At 36.6% G+C, this 19693-nt stretch overlaps 8 protein-coding genes across 8 annotated transcripts; 3 read left to right on the top strand and 5 right to left on the bottom strand.

Annotated features, from left to right (window-relative positions):
- Window positions 1-2: 2 nt before the first annotated feature.
- Window positions 3-1409, bottom strand: SOCG_00092 (KRE9 family cell wall biosynthesis protein). Its single transcript, XM_013162512.1, has one exon. The coding sequence runs from the start codon at window positions 1377-1379 to the stop codon at window positions 528-530; it is 852 nt and encodes a 283-aa protein (XP_013017966.1). The 5' UTR covers window positions 1380-1409; the 3' UTR covers window positions 3-527.
- Window positions 1410-1569: 160 nt separating this feature from the next.
- Window positions 1570-5542, top strand: SOCG_00093 (tubulin specific chaperone cofactor D). The gene is made up of 6 exons (XM_013162513.1): window positions 1570-2048; window positions 2099-3184; window positions 3242-4228; window positions 4267-4794; window positions 4838-5061; window positions 5103-5542. Exons 1-6 carry the CDS (start codon window positions 1893-1895, stop codon window positions 5467-5469), a joined length of 3348 nt encoding a protein of 1115 aa, XP_013017967.1. The 5' UTR covers window positions 1570-1892; the 3' UTR covers window positions 5470-5542.
- Window positions 5516-7823, bottom strand: SOCG_00094 (spindle pole body protein Ndc80). Its single transcript, XM_013162514.1, has 3 exons — window positions 7727-7823; window positions 7489-7681; window positions 5516-7431 (listed from the first exon to the last, which is right to left on the bottom strand). The coding sequence occupies exons 1-3, from the start codon at window positions 7752-7754 to the stop codon at window positions 5766-5768; spliced, it is 1887 nt and encodes a 628-aa protein (XP_013017968.1). The 5' UTR covers window positions 7755-7823; the 3' UTR covers window positions 5516-5765.
- Window positions 7824-7880: 57 nt separating this feature from the next.
- On the bottom strand, window positions 7881-10510 carry SOCG_00095 (contractile ring protein Imp2). Its single transcript, XM_013162515.1, has 5 exons — window positions 10290-10510; window positions 10122-10213; window positions 9754-9973; window positions 9626-9688; window positions 7881-9568 (listed from the first exon to the last, which is right to left on the bottom strand). Exons 1-5 carry the CDS (start codon window positions 10356-10358, stop codon window positions 8096-8098), a joined length of 1917 nt encoding a protein of 638 aa, XP_013017969.1. The 5' UTR covers window positions 10359-10510; the 3' UTR covers window positions 7881-8095.
- A 686-nt stretch (window positions 10511-11196) lies between these two features.
- SOCG_05547 (uncharacterized protein) lies at window positions 11197-11723 on the top strand. Its single transcript, XM_013164079.1, has one exon. The coding sequence runs from the start codon at window positions 11367-11369 to the stop codon at window positions 11559-11561; it is 195 nt and encodes a 64-aa protein (XP_013019533.1). The 5' UTR covers window positions 11197-11366; the 3' UTR covers window positions 11562-11723.
- A 1-nt stretch (window position 11724) lies between these two features.
- SOCG_00097 (GTPase regulator) lies at window positions 11725-17404 on the top strand. Its single transcript, XM_013162517.1, has 6 exons — window positions 11725-14616; window positions 14661-15574; window positions 15615-15813; window positions 15861-16095; window positions 16140-17055; window positions 17100-17404. The coding sequence occupies exons 1-6, from the start codon at window positions 14425-14427 to the stop codon at window positions 17278-17280; spliced, it is 2637 nt and encodes an 878-aa protein (XP_013017971.1). The 5' UTR covers window positions 11725-14424; the 3' UTR covers window positions 17281-17404.
- On the bottom strand, window positions 11809-13591 carry SOCG_00096 (U2-associated protein; the record flags this gene model as incomplete). Its single annotated transcript, XM_013162516.1, has 7 exons — window positions 11809-12340; window positions 12393-12568; window positions 12637-13067; window positions 13130-13212; window positions 13262-13341; window positions 13392-13453; window positions 13504-13591. 7 exons carry the CDS (start codon window positions 13589-13591, stop codon window positions 11809-11811), a joined length of 1452 nt encoding a protein of 483 aa, XP_013017970.1.
- On the bottom strand, window positions 17371-19510 carry SOCG_00098 (ATP-dependent RNA helicase dbp3). Its single transcript, XM_013162518.1, has one exon. The coding sequence runs from the start codon at window positions 19184-19186 to the stop codon at window positions 17591-17593; it is 1596 nt and encodes a 531-aa protein (XP_013017972.1). The 5' UTR covers window positions 19187-19510; the 3' UTR covers window positions 17371-17590.
- Window positions 19511-19693: the final 183 nt, after the last annotated feature.

Here is a 19693-nt window from a genome sequence, read left to right on the forward strand (position 1 = left end):
TTGTCATTGACTAGATAAAAACCATAAATTAAACTAAATATCGCCATGCACTACTAATCAAAGGCAAATATGCGTAGAAACAAATGTATCTATGAAACACTTGATCCCAAAAAGATCGACGTGCAACTATAAAGAGCGTATATATATATCAATTAAACGAATGCAGAAATAAAAGCAACCCGTTGTAAAAAAAAAGAAACTAAAGAAAAGAAAAGAAAGAAACTTGATCTTTAAATGTCAATCGAAAATGCTCATAATCACCATTTCAATAGGAAAAAAATAAAGTGAACCCAACATGGGTTAAAGTCGTGGTAAAATCCCAGCAATGACTTTACCCATTCCATCAATTTCACTCAGACAAGAGACATTTCGGTAATATAGGAACAACAAAGGCAAATCACAGCAAGACAATTAAGGAATTGTCATATCCTATGCCTGAAAATATACAAGAGGGGAAGCAAAAAAAAGGATCAGTTATTAAAAAATTGTGAGAATTTTTTTAAGCAATGGAAAGCTCCTATTATAGTTTAAGGATGGAGCAAACCACGACGAGGCTCATCAATACGCATGCGGCGTTTCTCGTACTCAACTACTTCGTCACGAGACCAGAGATCCCTTCTTCTCAAACCATGGGTAGGAGTAGCTGTGACCACTGGAGAAGAAGCTGTGGATGCATAGTTTGCATAAAGGGTGTACGTGTACGATGCGCCAGGCTGGACGGTAGAAGTGGGGTAAGGCAAGCTACCGTACTTTTTGAAAACGCTATAGGAAGAAGTTTCCCAAAGACGTGAGAAACTTGTTGTTTGAGCAGTAAAGACAGAACCCGGTCTCTGTTGCATAGGACCAGTACGAATTCGGCCGGTTTGTTGCAAATACCAATCTCGCATAGTACCGGTTGGCCATAATAAGGTAAAGGCAGGTGACACAGGAGGATTTGACCAAACACCTAATTTCATAAGGTTTTCAAATACGTTATAGTCATCAAAATATCCGTCAAGCCCGGTGATAGTAAAGAAATCAGAGAAGTCATCAACGGTTTTCTTATTGCTAAGAGTAGAGTGTGCCCAAACGAACCATACTCTGCCTGGACGACCCAAGTTCTTTGGCACAGAGAATGGTCCATAAGAACTTGTTGAGGAAGGTTTTATCAACTCTGGAATCGTGTAACAATATTCCGGCTTCTGACCTGTATTCGTACAGATCTTAAATTGTGTTTGTTCTATATCTTTTAAAGAAGCTCCGAAATTCGACTCCTCCCACTTAATCTCGACGGAATCATACGAAACGGAATCCGTGGTCCCAGGAAAAACATATTTAATTTGTGCCAAAGCAGATTGAATAATCGAGTACCAAATAAGTAGATAGTAAACCCACCACATCTTTACTATGTTGCTCCTTCGGTAGGCTTGGTAGAAGGATAACAACTTAGAAGGAATTGGAGAGGAATTATTTCGGTTACCATGACGACGGCATTAGTGGTATTGTTGCATTGCGTTAGTAAATAAACAATTGAATATGAAATTTATTTAAGAAGAAACGGTTGAAAGAAAATTTGTTTGAGTGTCTTTTAAAAAAAATGCTTAGAAAAATTTATTATTTTCTACTATGTAATTGCCTTCTAGTTTCCTTTTTTTATAACATTATACTCTTGGGAGAAATCTTACATTGTTCACATCGAATCACTATAATGAAATCGTGGTTTGTTAAGAAACTTATTTAGAGATTGAAATCCTACTGATGTAAAAAGGAATAGAAAGCGAATGAAAAAATTGAAATTATATGTAGAAGCGCAGACCTTTGCTTTACGTCGTTCGTACTACCTGACCCTTTGTGTGCGTGCATCCATTACTCTTGCCTTGGCTTGATAAACTTCTTCATGTAATATTTAGTAAATGGAATTTGACGAAGAAACATCTGGGTTTCTTATACCCCACGAAGAAAAATTTTTGAGCGGGTTCATCTATAGTATCGGATCCTTCTGCAAGAGTCTTGAGACTGCTGACGATCCCTCTGGAAAACAACGTCTATGTGATGAAGTGCTAGAATATGTATGGGTTGTTAACTATCTTCATGATCCTTTTCTGACTTGGTTTTATAGGTACAGGGTTGCCAACAACAACCTACGCTATTAGATAAAATACTTTCGAAGTATGTTCCCATATTAAGCAGCTATGTTCATTCAAATGAAAGTCTAGACAACCTTCTCAGTTCTTTGGTTGTGTACAACTTTTGTCGAATACGTGGCCTTAAAGTCATTCGCGTCTTATTTCCTACAGAAGTGCAGCAAGTAGAAATCCTTTATCATTTCCTAAAAAATGAAGAGATTTTGTCATGGCAGACCATTTATGTAAACCTTTTATGGCTTTCTCAATTGCTAAATATCCCCTTCCCTCTTTCTTCTATTGAACAAAGCAGTAATCTCCAACAACGTATTGTGAGCCTTTCTCTCTTTTTTCTAGACAGGAGTGGATTGGAAAGAGAAGCTGCTTCTTTGGTTTTGGCGCGTTTACTCTCCAGACAAGATTGCGTACATTTATTACCAAACATCTTACAGTCCACGATTGATCTCTGGGATTCGAAAAATCTATTTTATAAAATTGGATTTGTTTCATCCGTGGCAGCAAATTTAAAGATATGTCAAAGAGAAGACTTTTTGGATTATGCAAGCAATGTTGTGTCATTTTTAAGATTCGTTCAAGCCTCAAATTCCAGTAGTAAAAGTACCGCTATACATAAGCTTCTTTCAAAGTGCTATGCAAGAGTAGGATTGCTTTTAGTTCCTATTAAAGCATCCTCCAGTTGGAAATATGACCCTTTTATTCCAGACTCTTTTCATTCTTTACCCCAAGACACCGAAATATCCGTACATACTTACTTGGAGGAAATTATAGACTTTCTGCTTTCTTCAGTTGAATACAGTGATACTTTTGTGCGGTGGTCTGCTGCAAAGGGCCTAGCCAGAATTGTAGAACGTCTTCCCTGGTACTTGGCCGAACAAGTGATTGACGCTGTCATTGTTTTAACACTTGATAACACCTTTCTAAATCCAATTTATAACACTGTTAATGTATCAATTACTTTTCCAGATCTTTGGCATGGTTCTATTCTTTTTTTTGCTAGATTGGCAAACATGAGACTTCTAAAATATAAAACAATTTTGCATATTCTTCCCCTCATTGAACTAGTGAGTCATTTGTCAACAAAATTTTGTTATTCAAGCTGCTAACAACTTTTTTTGCAGGGTTTATCTTACGAAATTCGCGTTGGAACACGCGTTTCTGGTCAGAGCATTCGCGACGCTTCTTGTTATTTCATATGGTCTCTATACAGATCCTATTCTCGTAAAGATATTGAGCCTGTTCAATTGAACATTGTAATCAATTTGCTTCAAACCGTATTATTTGACAGAGAAGTCAATATTCGCAGAGCAGCAACAGCCGCTTTATTTGAAATAGTCGGAAGGCATGCTTCTGTACCTGATGGTTTAAATCTTATTTCATTGCTTAACTATACCTCTGTATCTGATATTTCGAACTGCTATTGCGTGTATACATTAGAGGTTGCCAAAAACCCGCATTTTCGTACTTGCATTTATCAAAAGTTATTGCAGAATTTGCATCATTTTGATTCCAAAATTCAGAACCTATCAGATGCATGTCTGTATAGATTATTTTCAATATACAACGAGGAAGCTCCGATGAATCTGCCTTTTCTTAAAGACCGACTTTCGACCGGAAATATTGATCATGCTTATGGTGATTTTCTCGCCATTGGTAGCACCCTGAGATGCTTATTAGATCAAGATTATTCGATGGTTATTGACGAAGTTGGACCTTTACTTGAGTATGGCACTTACATGCCGGTTGATAGGTTTTCTCGTTCGCAAAAAACTAAACTACTTTCTGGAGTTTGTAGATTGATAAACTCAGTTTTCTCTTCTAGGTGCGAATTTGAAAAAAACATAACGGATCTTGCCTTCAATTGTATAAGAACTGCAATTTCCCTTCGAGAGGAATGCATAACTGAGGATATATCCAGTGCATTCAACTCTTTGATACAACACGACTCATCAGGAAGTTACCTATCTGAATTGATGTCTTCATATAACATAAATTCTTCTCCAGAAGAATTCTCAACAATCGTTTCTATAATTGAAAAACTGCCTGATATCGATATGTCTCATCAAGAAAGTATAGTTTTGTATTTGAAAACGGCATATTGTTCAAAGGTAAGAGAGCTTATAGTTATGCATATACTAATATTTAGAACATATCTATAGAATTACAGTCTTCAATCGTTTCGGCCTTTAAAGGCCTATGCCAAAGTGTGTATAAGAAGTCAACGATTAATACCATAAATGAGTTTACCACATTCCTTATTTCAATTTCGTATAACTACAAAGTTGATACAAGAGGAGATGTAGGCTCATGGGTAAGAAAACAATCATTGCTTGTATTTAATAGATTGATCACGTTGGATTCGCAATTCCAAAAACTTCTAAAGTCTCAGGTTAGCTTAATCTTTTCTTTTATGGTCCGTCAAGCATTCGATAAAATTGACAATCTTCGTTTATTGGCCTTACAATGTTTAAATGACCTAAGAAGACATCCAGTGCTAAAATATGATGAAGGGTTACAAAATACCATTCAAAATTCATACACTTGCGAGATAGAATCTTTTAAAAAATTTAAAAAAGAGGATTCGAAGATCCGATTCCTTGAATGTCCCGCTTTTCGTGAAGATGCTTTTAAGGGTATAGTGACTTTTACAGGAAATGGCTTTGGTGATGGAAAGGTATGCAATAATCTAAAAACCTTGTAATTTATTAACTATTTAGGTATTTTTTTGCTATAATGGTTACAAACATTATGTTCGTAAATTGATTGATTTCAGAGATGAAAGTCATTCAGAACATGAGCTGTCGAAACAAGATATTTTCGAGTTATATATAAAATTTTTAACGTCTAAGGAAGAGGATAATCGTTCTTATTACCAAGTAGTGTCGTCTTTTACGTCCTTATCGCTCAGTGGTATATTTGAAAAGTTTATTTCTTCAAAACCGTATGTACATATTTTCCAAACTTATGAACTAACAGTACAAGTGTTATTCGTGTAGCTTTTCTAGCTCAACAAAGAGCTACGAAATGTACTTCAACAGCAGGAGTTATTATTATTCTTAATATGCTAAGGAGTTTTTTGATATCCAAATACAAAACCTTAGCATTATACTCCTTAAAGTACACATCTAACTTTCTTGCTCATTCTCGAGAAAATGTAAGGCTGCAGGCTGCTGACATTATTTTCTTTGCTATTCAAGCAAAGATTACTTCTTTTATTCCCGAGGAAATCATAGTGGAATTTGTTTCTTTAGATTGGTATGCACCTTCGCGTACGAATGCTAAATTCGTCAAAGGATTTAGACAGCTTATCCAGTTGAAAATTGAGCAGGATGAACAGTCTTCAAAATAAGAAGGAGTTGAATGTCCATAATTTACAGTATGATCATCTAAATTAATAGGATACAATAGTTATTTAATTTTTTATTAAGAAAGACTATAACGGCATTATAGTACACAGGTAGTCAAATATCACCAGCCTACAAGTAAGAAACTAGCTTATGTTCAACGTCAAAAAGATGGCATGATATGCACGAATAAAAAGGATTATAAGAAATACAAGAACAAAAAAAACCAAGCGATTTAGCCAAATGAACGAATTATGAAATATTAGGATCGTAACCAAAATCGTAAAATGAAGGAGAAGGTCTACACAATTTTTGACCGTAATTCTTCGAATTCTTTCATATAGTCTATCTCGAGACCCTCTAGGCTATCTTGAATATACAGTTTAAACTGTATAATTTCACTGAGCATATAAGCGACTTCTTTGTAAATGCCATTTTTATATTCCATGCATGCGTGAGCCAGTTGATCCGCCTCAATGGTTATAGTTTGGATTCGCTGATCCAGTTGCAACATGCTGTTATGAGACGAAAGTTTAAGTTGCTGTAAGTCATGCTCTAGTTTTTGAGATTCCGCATTTAAAGAGGTCTTTTCCTGGTTTGCTGATTCACGTAGCATAGTACATTCTTTGACTACAGCGTTTAAACGGGACTCGATAGTGTTCAATTCATCTTGTAGTTCTGCGACAGAGTCATTTAACGCGTCTAGTACTTCTTGGACTTTTAGGGATTTGTTTTGCTCCTCATGAAATTCCATAGTTATTGAATGACGAACTTGATTTAAGAAAGGACGTACGTTATTCTTTAAATCAAGATTTATGGATCCAGTTTCTGGATCTAAAATTAACTCGAAATTACCGTTTCTAGCACGAAGGGCAGTTGAAGGAATTATCCCGATCCGATAAGCCAAATTACTATATCTTTGACATTCCTTTTCAATAGTATCGATTTTTGATTGCACTAAAAGATCTTTGTCAAAAACTTCTTTTCTCAGCTCAGTTATTCTATTGCCAATTGAATTTATGTTTCGATCCAATTGTTCTTGCTCAGATACCATTTTTTGATATTCAACCGTTGATACCGATTGCATATCTACCCTTGATTTTAAAGACTTCTTCTTCTCATTCAGCTCATGTAACTGTGCTTCTTTTTCGCTAAGACTCAGCTGAATTTGCTTCTTTAAAGTTGTCTTGGATTCCATTCTCGATTGAATTGAGGACATAAAAGATTGAAGCTTAACTTCATCCCGTTGCATGGTTTTGAATCTTTCCTCTAAAAGCTCGATGGTAGAGTCTAAATCACCAGCTGCTTGCTTTTGCTTTAATAACTCATCATTTTCCTGTTGTAGCAATTGAATCTTAGTATTGATTTCCTTGTTTTGTTCTTCAAATGAAGCCTTTAATTCTTGTTCTGGTTCTTCATCCATAGAAGCCTGTAAGAATAAATGGTACTTTCGAACGAGGTAGTCAAATAGCGTTTTATTGACGAAGTGATCATTTAGGGTGTCATTTTCTACCGAATAAGCCATATCAACAGCCTGCTCTGTACACTGGATCAAGCATACAAGCCAATGCAGCATTCCTAAAATAGCAGGCCAGCTATGAGGAGTTCCTATAGCTACCAACCGGGATCGAGATATGGAATCTATGAAGGGATACCGCAAATTCTTTAAGCAGTTTATAACATCTTCTTCGTAACGATTCCCAAACCGAAATTTTGGATCCATCTTATTGTATAAAAATTTGAATATAGAAGCAAACTCCTTTGTAGTAGGTAAAAACCTGTTATTAGGAGCCAATGGTTGTGGATAACCGCATTCTAGTAAGAAATTGACTACATAAGCAGAACACTCCTGCTGGTATCGTTTGTCTGTCAATGGACGCGGATCCTTCATGCTCGACGTAGATGTAGCTTGACCCATAAAAGACGCACTTGACATCCTTCGATTCATTATGCTGGACCTCCGTACTCTAAAGTTATTAGTATGCTTAAATATGTCTCCGCTAAAAGTCCGTTCACTATCTTACCCTGGTGCCAAGCTGGGTCTCACAGAAGGTGTCGCAAGTCGAGAAGAAGACATTGTCATTCCATCCACGTCTATAGAAGGACGAATTGGAAGAAGTGTACGCTGAGGCGCTAAACTTGTTCGTCCGCTCACTAGTCCATTATCTGCGAATGTCGAATTACGAATGCCTGATGATGAAGGAACTTGAGAATATCCTGAATTTGATTTATTAATCATAAAATTCAATTAACTTAACTTACTTCTCACATAAGACGAAGAATCTTGCATTTGTAAACAAACATAGGTTGATTGTTGTCCTTATTTTAGAGAAGCATATACCGAGTTTCTAAGTTGCGCACAAAAAATTTTGGTAACGCTGGTAAATTACTAACAGTTTATGTACAAATTTAGAATGCAAGGTTCAAAGTAAATAAAATGGAATTTATTCTACTAGTTTATGTCTCTATTCAATTTTGTAAATGCCAGTACATATGAGCTATTAGAGTTGTCAACCAACAAAATTTCAAAACGATAAATAAACAAAAGATCATCAAAATAAAAAAAAAAGAAAGATGGAAAGTATGCATGAACAAAAGAATGCACAAGATCTGGAAACCATTTATCGATTATTAAACATCAATTTGACGCACAAAATTAGAAGGGAATTGTCCTCTATTATGATCATCGTCACCGACAACAAAGCCTTCCCACCATCCATCTTCATAAAGTTTTATCACGGCAATAGTATCGCCTTTCTGGAAAGAAATTTCCTCAGGTATAGCAGCATCGTAGTTATAGAGAGCATGAACGTACCCAAGGATCTTTTGTCCGTCTGAACTTGTTGGGGTTTCTTCTATATCTAAAGAATGACGATCTTCAGCGTCGTAATCATCGTGAATAGGATATGAGAGGTTTGCGACGCCGTATCCGTTCGATGCGAAAAAGTCATCCTTGATAGAGGATTCAAGTTCTGATTGATACTCGTCATCATCCACGGTTCGGCCTAGGTCTTGGACGGGATCTACCTTGACTCCGTAATCATACTCCGGTTCAACAGCACCTGGTGTTAAAGATCGTGGTAACCTTGATACACGACGTGAATGAGATGAAGAAGGCCTTGAGGGCTGGTTTTTTCTCAGTCCGATAGAAGAACTGTTTTTTCGGTTATCAGAGATGGGAGAAACAGCTCTGTTCTCCATCCTCATGACGCTACTAAATTCATCCTGAATTTGTTGTCTTCGGGAAATTGGAGAAATCGTTTGATATGCTGGTGGAAGATTACTTGGTGCAGAGTCAGTTTCAGGCTTATTGTTCTGCACAGACATTTTTTGAAAGTTTTCATCCAGTGGAGACATATCCGAAGAAGCATTTAAGACATTGGGAGTAACGGGGCGGCTCGATTTTTTGAATTTATTAAAAAGCTTCTTATGTGGTGACAATCGGCCTGATTGAGAGGAATTAGACGATATTGATGTAGCTGCCTGGTTGACAGCGGTAGAGACGTTTTGGAGATCTGAGGATCCTTCCAAGGCCGCATTTCCTGTACGAGCAGCAGCGGAAAGGGTATAAGGGCGATTTAGGGTCATGTGATCGTTTTCTATGTTTGATGGTGCGCGCTCAAAGTTTGCTTGGACTAACTCTACAACATCTTCAGGTGATTCTCCTTTATAAAAGTCGTAGAATTTAGGAGGTTGAGGAATACCGGTTCCGGTAGCTCGAGTTTCAATAAAACCTAAAACATCGCTTTTGACGTTGCAGGTCTCGAGGGATTTTCGAATGCGTTCGCAAGCTTCATCATCATTGAACGCGCCTCGGGAGACAAGAAGGGTGAAAGTCCAAAGAACACTTCTTAAGAAATGACGACGTTCTTCTTCAATATCTTGGAACTTATCACAAGCTGACTTCCACTCTCTTATCCAACGCTGGTAAGTATCTGAGATGGTTTGTACGCTCGCCTTGTATTCAGAAGCGCTGGATGCAATTGCATTTTGAGTCTTGTTTAACTTGGAATTGTTTCTCTCCAGATCCTTTCCTACCAACATATTCTGTTGGGACACATAATAGTTTACTTTTTTGCACAAATAATGGTATTTGTCTTGTGCCTATAAAACTCATTAGCAACAATGAAGATCAAACTGTTTGGAAAGAGCGTCTCTTACCTTTTCATAATTTTGTTTCTTTGATTCTTTCTCTTTGTGGCACTTTTCAATGCTAGCAATGATCTAGAACAGTGTTATATTAGTTTGAGGAAGAAAAAAAGAAAGAAAAAAAAAAGATATTTACGTACTGTTTTCTTTTTGTCTTTCAAAGATATAGCAAAACGACTAAAAGCGTTGGAGACATCGTCTTGTAAAAGCTGGGCAATTGCGAGACGATTTTTGCCCATAGTATCCATCTCTGACTTCATCATTTGAATAGATTCTCTTAATGTTCCTGTTTCATTGGCACCTACATTGGAGCGGGCCAATTTGGTCATCCGTTTAGCATAATCTTCTTCAATGCTAGCTCTACAGAAGAGCTGTTAGAAACAGAAACGAAAAATTCAAACTGACGTGTCGCTTTCCACAGTACTCAAAGATAATAAACGGTAAAAAAAAAAAGGTAATTGTTTGACCGTGTTTGAGAATGCTGGGGCCTGTCAGTAAAGAGACATACCTCTCATGGAAAAATGACCGCAGATCTTCATTGATGTGTTTTATTTCGCTGAAACGAGAAAGTAAGGCATGGTATCCTTCATCATTCACTCCCTAAAGACAAAGAAAATGTTAGAGATCCTCCAAAAGAACGGAAAAATGACAGAACGACGCCAAAAATTTGTCTTACCCAGAAGTAATTGGAAAAACTCTTTGGAGGATTTGATGACTGAGCATTGAAATTTAATGTTGTAGCCATTCTACGAAAAATGAAATATTGCGAGAAGCTCAAGATGCTCTCTCGCTGTCTTTTCTGTATTTCCTCAAAATCGGTAGTGAACGCCTCAATGTAAACGAACAGAGAAGGCAGGGTAAATAAATGGTAGCCGTTGCTATGCAAGGTAAGGTTAGTATGTAAATAAACGGCGAGAATAAATAATAAATAATAAAATGGAAAAAAATTAAAATAAAATAAAAAATCAATAAAATGAAGGAAAGACCACTTAAAAATAAGAATTTACAAAATAAAAGATTTCATAAGAAAGAATAATTCGTAAAACTGGACGCATCAAATCAATTTTATACGTTGAATACAGAATCTCTCTATGTGGCAGGTACGTAGACCATCTTTCACGATATTTCCTTGTAAGTTCGAAACCCTCTTTCTCAAATGCGAGGTTAATGAAAATACGACGCTATTTCTGAAGCATACATTGAACATTTATCAAGAACCCATTAGACATTACAATGGTCGTTTCAAGATGAATTATAGAATGAGTATGTCAATTAACAACAAAAAATACGATGTTGTTGTCTTTTTTTTTTTTTTTAAATTTTTAATGGTTTCAGTTCCCCAGACCTTTTGAAGCATGCTGCGTATGCGACGTATTCCGCGAAATCCGGTTACATACAGTCCTCAGCTCAAAACCATCTCAACAGGAATGCTTCGATATCATTCATTACAAGGTTTATTTCATCTTTTTTCCATTTCGCTCCTAAAAAGATATACTTTCCATGAGATATATCTATTTTTTTTGTTTTATTTACATTCAACTTGGAGACTTGTTTCATAATGATATCACTTCCGAAAATAGAGGCGCGAGCATCCGGTGAAATTATATAAAGAAAGCGCGTCCCTGCTTTTGTTGGCAATTACCAAAAACAGAATTCAAAAAGGTCTTTACAATACTGAAGCGACTTAGTTCGAAACTTACTGAAAAAAGGAATTACTTCTAATTCGTCGGCAAGCATCAATTGAATCTACATTATGGCTGAAGAAAGACAAGCAAAAAGCACCGTTAAGGACGCTGATCACAAAGTCACTTACAACATTGAACGTGTCCGCCATGGAATAAATAACTTTTTTGACGATGTTGGAAGTGCTGTCAAAAAGGAAGGGAATACTGGAACTACTCAACAAAGCAAAGATGCCGCACGCACCGAAAGTGCTGGAAAAATGTAATAATATTGTACCGATACTACTCCATTCCCTCACATAAAAATGTAAACCTGTGTTTATACAATGCATATTTCTTTGTTTGGATTCTTACGTTGTTCAATGTTTTAAGATTTTTCTCTTTTAATGATATTATGATTGCAGGGCAATTGTTCCCTTTTACCTATATGTTGTATGTTCTATATGTAGTCTGTTCCTAGTAGATTGATCGTAAATTCATGCATCATGTATTGTTGTTGAATCACCTTCATCATCAAAACAAATCCTCAGCATGCATTCGCATTTTTCGTGACACGAATGTACCTTTAGTAAAGCTGGGCTTGAATTTAGCTTTCACACTGTCGTCAGGTTCCTCTGGAGTAGAGGAAGAAGCAACACGTGCCGAGGAACTTGACGATGGAGCATTCTGATCTAGGTCATGCCTTTCGTATTCATGCTGAAGATATTCTTTTTCTTTTTCTAGCAAAAGCTCTGATACATTCACAGGATTCCCGTTGTATTCTTGATCATCTTGGTCTTGTTCTATTTCAGCTGCGGCCGTTGCCCATCGATTTTCATGAACAGCAGCTGTCGGTGTTCGGTTGAGCGCCCGGATAGATGCTTCGGTATCTTTACTCTTAAACATTTCCCACGCTGAATCCAAAACTTCTTCTGGAAAAGCTATCCGCCAAACGTCTATAACTTGTGCAACTTTTTTACAAAACATATCCATCTTTAGACGACCTCCTAGCCGTCGACTAAAAGCGTATAAATGATCAAAAATAGAACTGATAGATGGTTCCAAACTACATATTAGAGTTAGAATATGCTTTACTATTCCATGAATCTCATCCTTACCTAATTCGATATCGCCAAACCAGCGGCACTCCAGATATCCCGTTAAACAATAGGTCATTGATCACATATAATAATCCCAATTTCCTCTCCCCTTTTTCCAAAGTGGATTTATCGTTTATTCTTTCCTCATTGACATCCTCGTCTTTCAGTAATTCTTGCACGATTGTTTCAGAAATCTACGTCAATAAATGGTTAGTACTCCGATATTCCATCAACATTTCCATGCCTCTTTATACTTATCAACATAATCGATGGCAAAGCATAAAACATTTGCTATAGATCCTTTTTCACAACTCATGCGCGACAATAACCATTCCAATTTAGCTTTGTCTAGAGTTGACAGATGCTCTACTGACACAGCATTCTTATCTTTCTCTTTCTTTTTTTCAAGCTCTTTTCGTTGGGTAGAAAATATTGAATCATCGTTTGCTTCTGTTGTTCCAACGGCAGCTGATATGTAACTTCCATCCACCGGTTTAGTAGACAAACGTCGTATAGCGTCTCGTGCAAACTTTTCATTGCGAAAAACAGATATTCCTTTTGAATAATTTCCTTCAGGTGAAAAGACATTAGTAGCAATCACAAAGTCGCGTCCGCCTAAAGCTTCTTTCAAGGTTGCTGCAGATGTCTGTTTAGCAATCCCATCCAGATGTACAACACAGGGCTTTTCAGATACTTCCTTAGTATTAGAAAAAATGTTCTAAATCATATAAAATTCCTTTTCTCCAAAAACTTACAGCTTGTAGCTTGGTCAACCGTTTCCAATGCGTACTCTTGGCGTCGTCCAATTTCAGCTTCTAAACCAGACTTAGCTGTCTCACTATCGTTCCAAGTTAGCCTTGAATCCAGCCTTTGAACTAATTACGTACGTAAAGGAATGCTTGTTCCTCTCTAAATTGCTGATTTTCTGACGCTCGCCCGCAAAAAATGCATTTTCCTCTTCGTCGGACTAATACCTTAGCCTTCTCACCCTATTAAAAAACAAGTATGAATTCTTACGTCTGAACTTATGTCTTGGTTCACCGCAAAATGCCGCCGTCCTCCGATAATGGGTCTTTTTTCTGTTGGTACATAATGTCAGCAAACTTTTTCTGAAAGCTTCCACACGAACTTGTTTCTAAAGTTTGCAATGGAAACGAATGATCATGATCCATTCTAATATCATCTTTATCTGCAAGCTTTTCTTGATATGCTCGCATTTGGAGTCATTGGTAGAATACTGATCTTTCAATATCATTTACGCTTCCTACACTTTCGGATCCACATACAGTACTTTTTTAATGTTGAACTGTACAACAAATCATCTTGTTATTTCTTTCTCGTAAATCAGTTTTATTAACCCTTACATACATTATTTTCCGTTAATACGTTCACGATGCAAACATTTGGATTTATAGTAAAAGTTAAAGTCTGTCAAAGTCTCAGAGGTTGATTAAAAAAGAAAAAATTTTGATGCTATAGCTTATCCTTCTGCTTCCTTTGGTTGCATTCAGATTCTAATCTGATAGTTTTGGTACAAGTATTTTCATGTATCCTTAAATTGAGTACAGAAACTTGTTGCTTTCAGCAATATAAGTACAAATAGTTCGTTCTATTTGGTTCATATATGTTTGTTTACTAGCATTGGTTTTGAGATCTCAATGTTTGTTTATTTCCTTCTTCCCAAATATACATATATGGAAAACCTAATTATTGGCATTTACAAAAAACATCCGAGGATATAAAAGAGAAGGAAATTGAGAAAAATAATCGGAATGGTTGATTTACAAGACCCAAGAGCACTGCGTGAACTTCAGGTAAATGCTATACCCTTTAGTGATCCTTGGAAAGATGATCCCATACATTTATCAAAGAAATTGAAAGAAGAATCCGATGCCCAATGTGATTCTGAAATTCGCCCGCAAGATCAAAAGGATCCTCTGGATCTTGATATCTGGGTAGCGTATAATTACCTGTGTAACGTATATGAAGCCAAAGTGTACGTCTCGATAGATTGGTTTAAAACTAACTGAGAAGATGGATAGAAAATCAGATGGAAGTCGTTTATAAAAGTATAGACGACTTCATAGCTTCTCTAGCTGATGGAAAGGTGCTTTATGACTTATCTATGAAGTTCTATCCTAAACTAGCAAGCAATTGGAGGCCACGATGTCGTGCTGCTAATGGGAAAAGCTTGTACATGGGAGTTTTCTTTGAATTTTTAGACTTTGTTGGAATGTTTAGTGTATGAATCCTTTGTATGTTGACATTGAGTTACTGACATTATAGGCTTTTCGCTTTGAACCGAAGCACTTACTTGAATACTCAAATATTCCTCGTGTGATATATTCCTTACATGCACTTTCTTACCTCCTAAACTTTTTACAAGCGACGCAACATGTTCCTCATTTGTTTGGTAAAATACACCTGAAACGGGATGAGGTTGAACTTACTAACCGACAAATCTTGCCTTTGAGAAGCTCCAGGAAGTTTCCTAATTTTACAAAATTAAAAAAACATTTCCATGGCCGCCTTCACCGTAATATTCAAAGTAGTGCTCAAATTAACGAAAGAATCTTGGCTACGAAACGGCCCCCTTCATGGGTTATTCCTTTACAAGCAGTATGCAGGGGATACCTTTTTAGAACAACTATAAATACCCGTGATATCATGAGAGAAAAGTTTCAAGAGAATACGCTTAAACTTCCTTTACTGGAAAAGTTACTGAACACATCTAATGCAGATGAGAGATTAACAATGGTCAAGGAAAGTCAGCAACTTTATCGAATTATGGTTTGTTTACACTCTCAAATGTTTCACCTTCCCTCTCCGGAGCTTTCGTTGGATCTGAGCTGGCTAGCTTTGTTAGGATCATCTGTTGAAACTTATAATCAGCTAATTCCGCCGATCTTGAATAATGTCGTATTCTATCTTCAAGAAAATCCTTCTCTATGGATCTCGGTTTTGAGAAGACTCTTAATATCAGGCGTTGATAGGGTCGACATTTCAAATTACGGGTTACTTGTGTTGAAGTTTTTCGGATTTTCAGTCACGACTAAAGATCGTAAACTATTAAATGACTTTATACTCGAAGGTCTCGTAACATCATTAAATGACAAGACGGCTTCAATAAGCAATGACGTTACTTGCGGAATGTCTTCTGTATTTTTGTGGATTTCCAAAATATTTTCAAGCAGTTTGTTGTAAGTGTTTGAAACGTTAATCTAATTCACTAACGTTTAGCTTGGATTTTGATTCTTTCTTTGACAAGCGAGCCTCTTTTATACTGGACAGTTTTTATGAATCAGAAAACAGTACCAAATCACTTGAGGTCGCTGCAATGCACAGTGTCAGTGAAATTATTTACAGCTTCTATTTGCATAACAAAGAGTTGCCCAAAGAGTTCTTTTATGTATTCAATTCATTATATTATTCTGAAGCTGTGAGTTGAAATTTGAATATTAAATATATCATAATACTAACCTATAGGGTCGAAAAAATCCTCGTTCTCTAAAATCATCAATGTTATGGTTATTTATCGACCAAGTCATAAACTGCGTCCATAGGTTTCATTCTCAGAAATACTATAGAAAGCATTCAGAAAAGTTCGCATTCATAAAACATTACTTACGTTCACTTTTCGAAGGAGTGCCCAACTTAGAGACTGGTGAAATCCAATGGCATACGCGAAGCTACCGAATCGTCGAAGCGCTAATAAGAAAATGTATGTATCTTTTAAATCTTCGTTAAACCGCTAACAATATTTAGTAATACATGCTCCCATTAAAGCTCCACCTCCTGAACTTGCAGGAAGATCTCTAAGTTGTACGCACAAAGATACGTTCAATCTTCATACGGTACTGAAGTTGTGTAATGATCATGGAGATTTTGATAATTATCCTTCCTTTAAGCGTCTTATAACCAAACTTGGTTCTCCTAAATTGTGCAGGAAATATGAAGGTCAAGTTTTATTCTTGGATACAAGGCGTGAATATATGCATTCCAGTATACCCTGCTCCCAGGCAGCCAAATATCAATTGTCCCTTAGTTTATGTTTACCTTTAGTAGAAGGCCATTTGCGCTGTTCTCTCAAAGAAACATTATGGGGCATTCCAACTTCATCAGAAAACCAAAAGTTTAAGGGTCTTTTGCAGCTTGATCAGAGGATTAGGGACCTCCATCCTTCTTCTCTGACAGGTATTACTGACTCCTTTTCTACATCTGCACAACCTATACAACAATGGCAGTCGCGTCTTAGGAAGTTATTGAGGAACTTAACCCGAACAGACGACGACTTGGAAAGTATACGGTTTCTTATACAATACGGACGTACCGACCAAGGCTGCGTAAGAGATATTAAAGAGGCTTACAAAAAAGTAGCCCCCTTAGCTAAAACTTTAAAACAAACTGGGATTGAAAGTAATGAGTTTCTGAGATTTCTTTCAAAGGTAGGAAGCGGTTTGAAAAAATCAAAAGAGTACAATTATAAGCACCCTTTGCTTGACAAATCCATGGGTGAATTACTGCAAATGGAAATTGTCTACAAATGTCCTCCGGAGCTTTTAGATCACACTTTAAAAATTTTTGTGAACAAAAATCGAACGGCACTTCATTTCTTTCTTTTGAACAAAAAAGAATTGATCGATGAATCCGTGATCCTAGTTAATGATTTGGTACAAGCTGCGTATGTTATATTAGATTATCGGATTTTGCTAACATTAATTCTAGAAACATAGGCATTTACTTTATTGATGTACTCAATTTCCCGTTCCATACTAAGCAGTTACAGATTTGGCTAACTCCGGTATCCACATACGCCAGTGAAGAAAACTATGCTGAAATAAAAAAGCAGAAACGAAAGAAGGTTGCAGGTTTTGAACATACCAAGAAACATAAATCTGCGAGATAAATATTCTCTTGTCAATTACTCAAACATTTTTACTTTAGGTGAAACAACATTGAAAGGATAGATAGAAGATTAACCAGTTAATATATTTTATTATTATATACATATAAATGTATAAACCTTGTCCCTTATAAACGTAAAAAAAAATACTTTTCCAGTTTGACCAAAAAATTAAAAATTCCCAAAAGACCGGCAGGCATCTTTTCCTTTTGTAGTTTTCAATTTGAAAACGGAAGAATAAAAGACTACTGACTCAAAAATTCAGTTCCAAGTACTTGGAATTTAAAGGAAAGCAATTGTTGCTAAATCAAGCTCAATCAAAGGTAATTTTAGTAGCTGCTTTCATAGGAGCATCATTTGTGATACGAGAACCATAAGCGTTTACTTTGGGCTTTACAGCGGTGCCATACTTGTATAATCCCTCAGGGATCTCCTGTTTAGCTTGACGCAAAACATTGATGAGTTCACCTGCATGAGATTTGTCTTCAGGAGTGAAAAAAGTATGAGCAACACCCTTAGTATTTGCTCTTCCAGTACGGCCAATACGGTGGATATAATCCTCAATTGTCAATGGGAAGGTGACATTAATCACAAGTTGCACCTTGGGGATATCGAGACCACGAGCTGCAACATCGGTAGCAACCAAAACAGGTGATTTATTAGATTTGAAGCTTTCGAGTGCTTGGATACGAGCACCTTGAGACATATCACCATGAATTCCTACAGCATTAAATCTTCTAGCCAAGGTATTTTCGACTCGGGCAGCTTCCTTTTTGTACAAAACAAACACCAAAATCTTATCTCCTTGTTTAGCAGAAGCTAAATTCTTGGAAATAATATTAATTAAAGTTCTTTCCTTTTCTCTGGAATCATTCAACAACTCTACTATTTGAGTGATATTTTGAGAAGCAGACAACTCATCACTACCAATAGTAATTTTTACGGGATCCTTCAAAAAGGTAGCGGCAAGTGATCGAACAGATTCAGGCCAAGTAGCACTATAAAAGACAGTTTGACGGGCTCCTCCCTTCAGAGGATCGGGTGTTTGACTTATAATGTTTCGAATGTCTTGTTCAAAACCTGTATCCAACATACGATCGGCTTCGTCCAATACCAAATAACCAACATTCGAACAATCAACAGCACCGTCGTTGATTAAATCAAGCAATCTTCCTGGGGTACCAATGATTACACTAGCATCACGAGCAGCGCGAACTTGTTCATTCTTTGGGGCACCTCCGTAAACTACAGCAACCTTAAACATAGTATCTGAAGTTAAACCTTTAATATTTTCATATGTTTGGATAGCCAATTCTCTAGTTGGACTTACAACCAAAATACGTGTTGTTGGCTTTTCTTTGGGTAGATTTTGCAGATACTGTAGAGCTGGAATACCAAAAGCAACTGTCTTACCAGAACCAGTTTCAGCAATACCAACAACGTCTCTTCCAGCAAATAAATAAGGCCATGAAGCAGCTTGAATTGGAGTAGGATCCTTAAAGTTCTTTAAGCCCAATCTTAAATTATCGTGGATTGGAAGTTCAGAGAAATCCAATAAAGGCAACAACGGAGTTTTAGAGAGAGGATCCAAATAGTTGATTTCATGCTCCTTTGCATACTCTTTGCGAGCAGCCTCGTTTGTGGTAGACTGAGAAGAATCCTGTTTGGGGGTTGTCTTCTCTTCTTCACCATTACTTTCTCCCTCCTGAGAAGTAGATTCTGCTTCAGATTTTTCCTTTCTTTTCTTTTCCTTCTTGTCTTTCTTCTTCTTATCAGATTTCTCGCTCGTTTTCTTTTGCTTCTTGTGCTCGTGCTTACTGCTCTTCTTTTCTTTGGGTTTTACATTCTCTCCTTCCACCTTCTTTTCCAAGTCGGTATCTTTAACCTCTTTAATTGAGCGTTTTCCCATTTTTAAAATTTTTGGTATAATGCTGGGAGTTGCAAAGTTATAAGGATCGCCTTCTGCGAATACCGCAGTTGGACTATAGCAATGCTAAGTTGAAAAATGTTGAAAATGAAAATTTTTTTTCAAAAAAAGACAAAAAAAAATAATAAGGAGAAAGAGAAAGGACCAGAAAGTAAGATAAGAAGTGCTCAATTGACAAGAAGTGTAATCCATTATTATTGCAGAACTTCACCTAGCTTTCGATGAAAATGATGTATTTTTACAGACAAGGATACTAAATTAAATAGTTCATAAACAAAAGAATAGAAGCAAAAAAAATCAAATTACAGAAACTAAATTATTAAGAGTATATTAATAAACATACATATATCCCTATGTGCAGCGTGGACACTAATGAAAAGTAAAACCACTTCAAAGAGATCCATGCCCTAGCGTTTTTTGCAAAGCAAACAGCAAATAAACTTATTCCTTTTTGCCCTATTTCCATTCTATCTTGACAAGACCTGCCCC

This window comes from Schizosaccharomyces octosporus (assembly GCF_000150505.1).
Source record: "Schizosaccharomyces octosporus yFS286 unplaced genomic scaffold supercont6.2, whole genome shotgun sequence".
NCBI classification, from domain to species: domain Eukaryota; kingdom Fungi; phylum Ascomycota; class Schizosaccharomycetes; order Schizosaccharomycetales; family Schizosaccharomycetaceae; genus Schizosaccharomyces; species Schizosaccharomyces octosporus.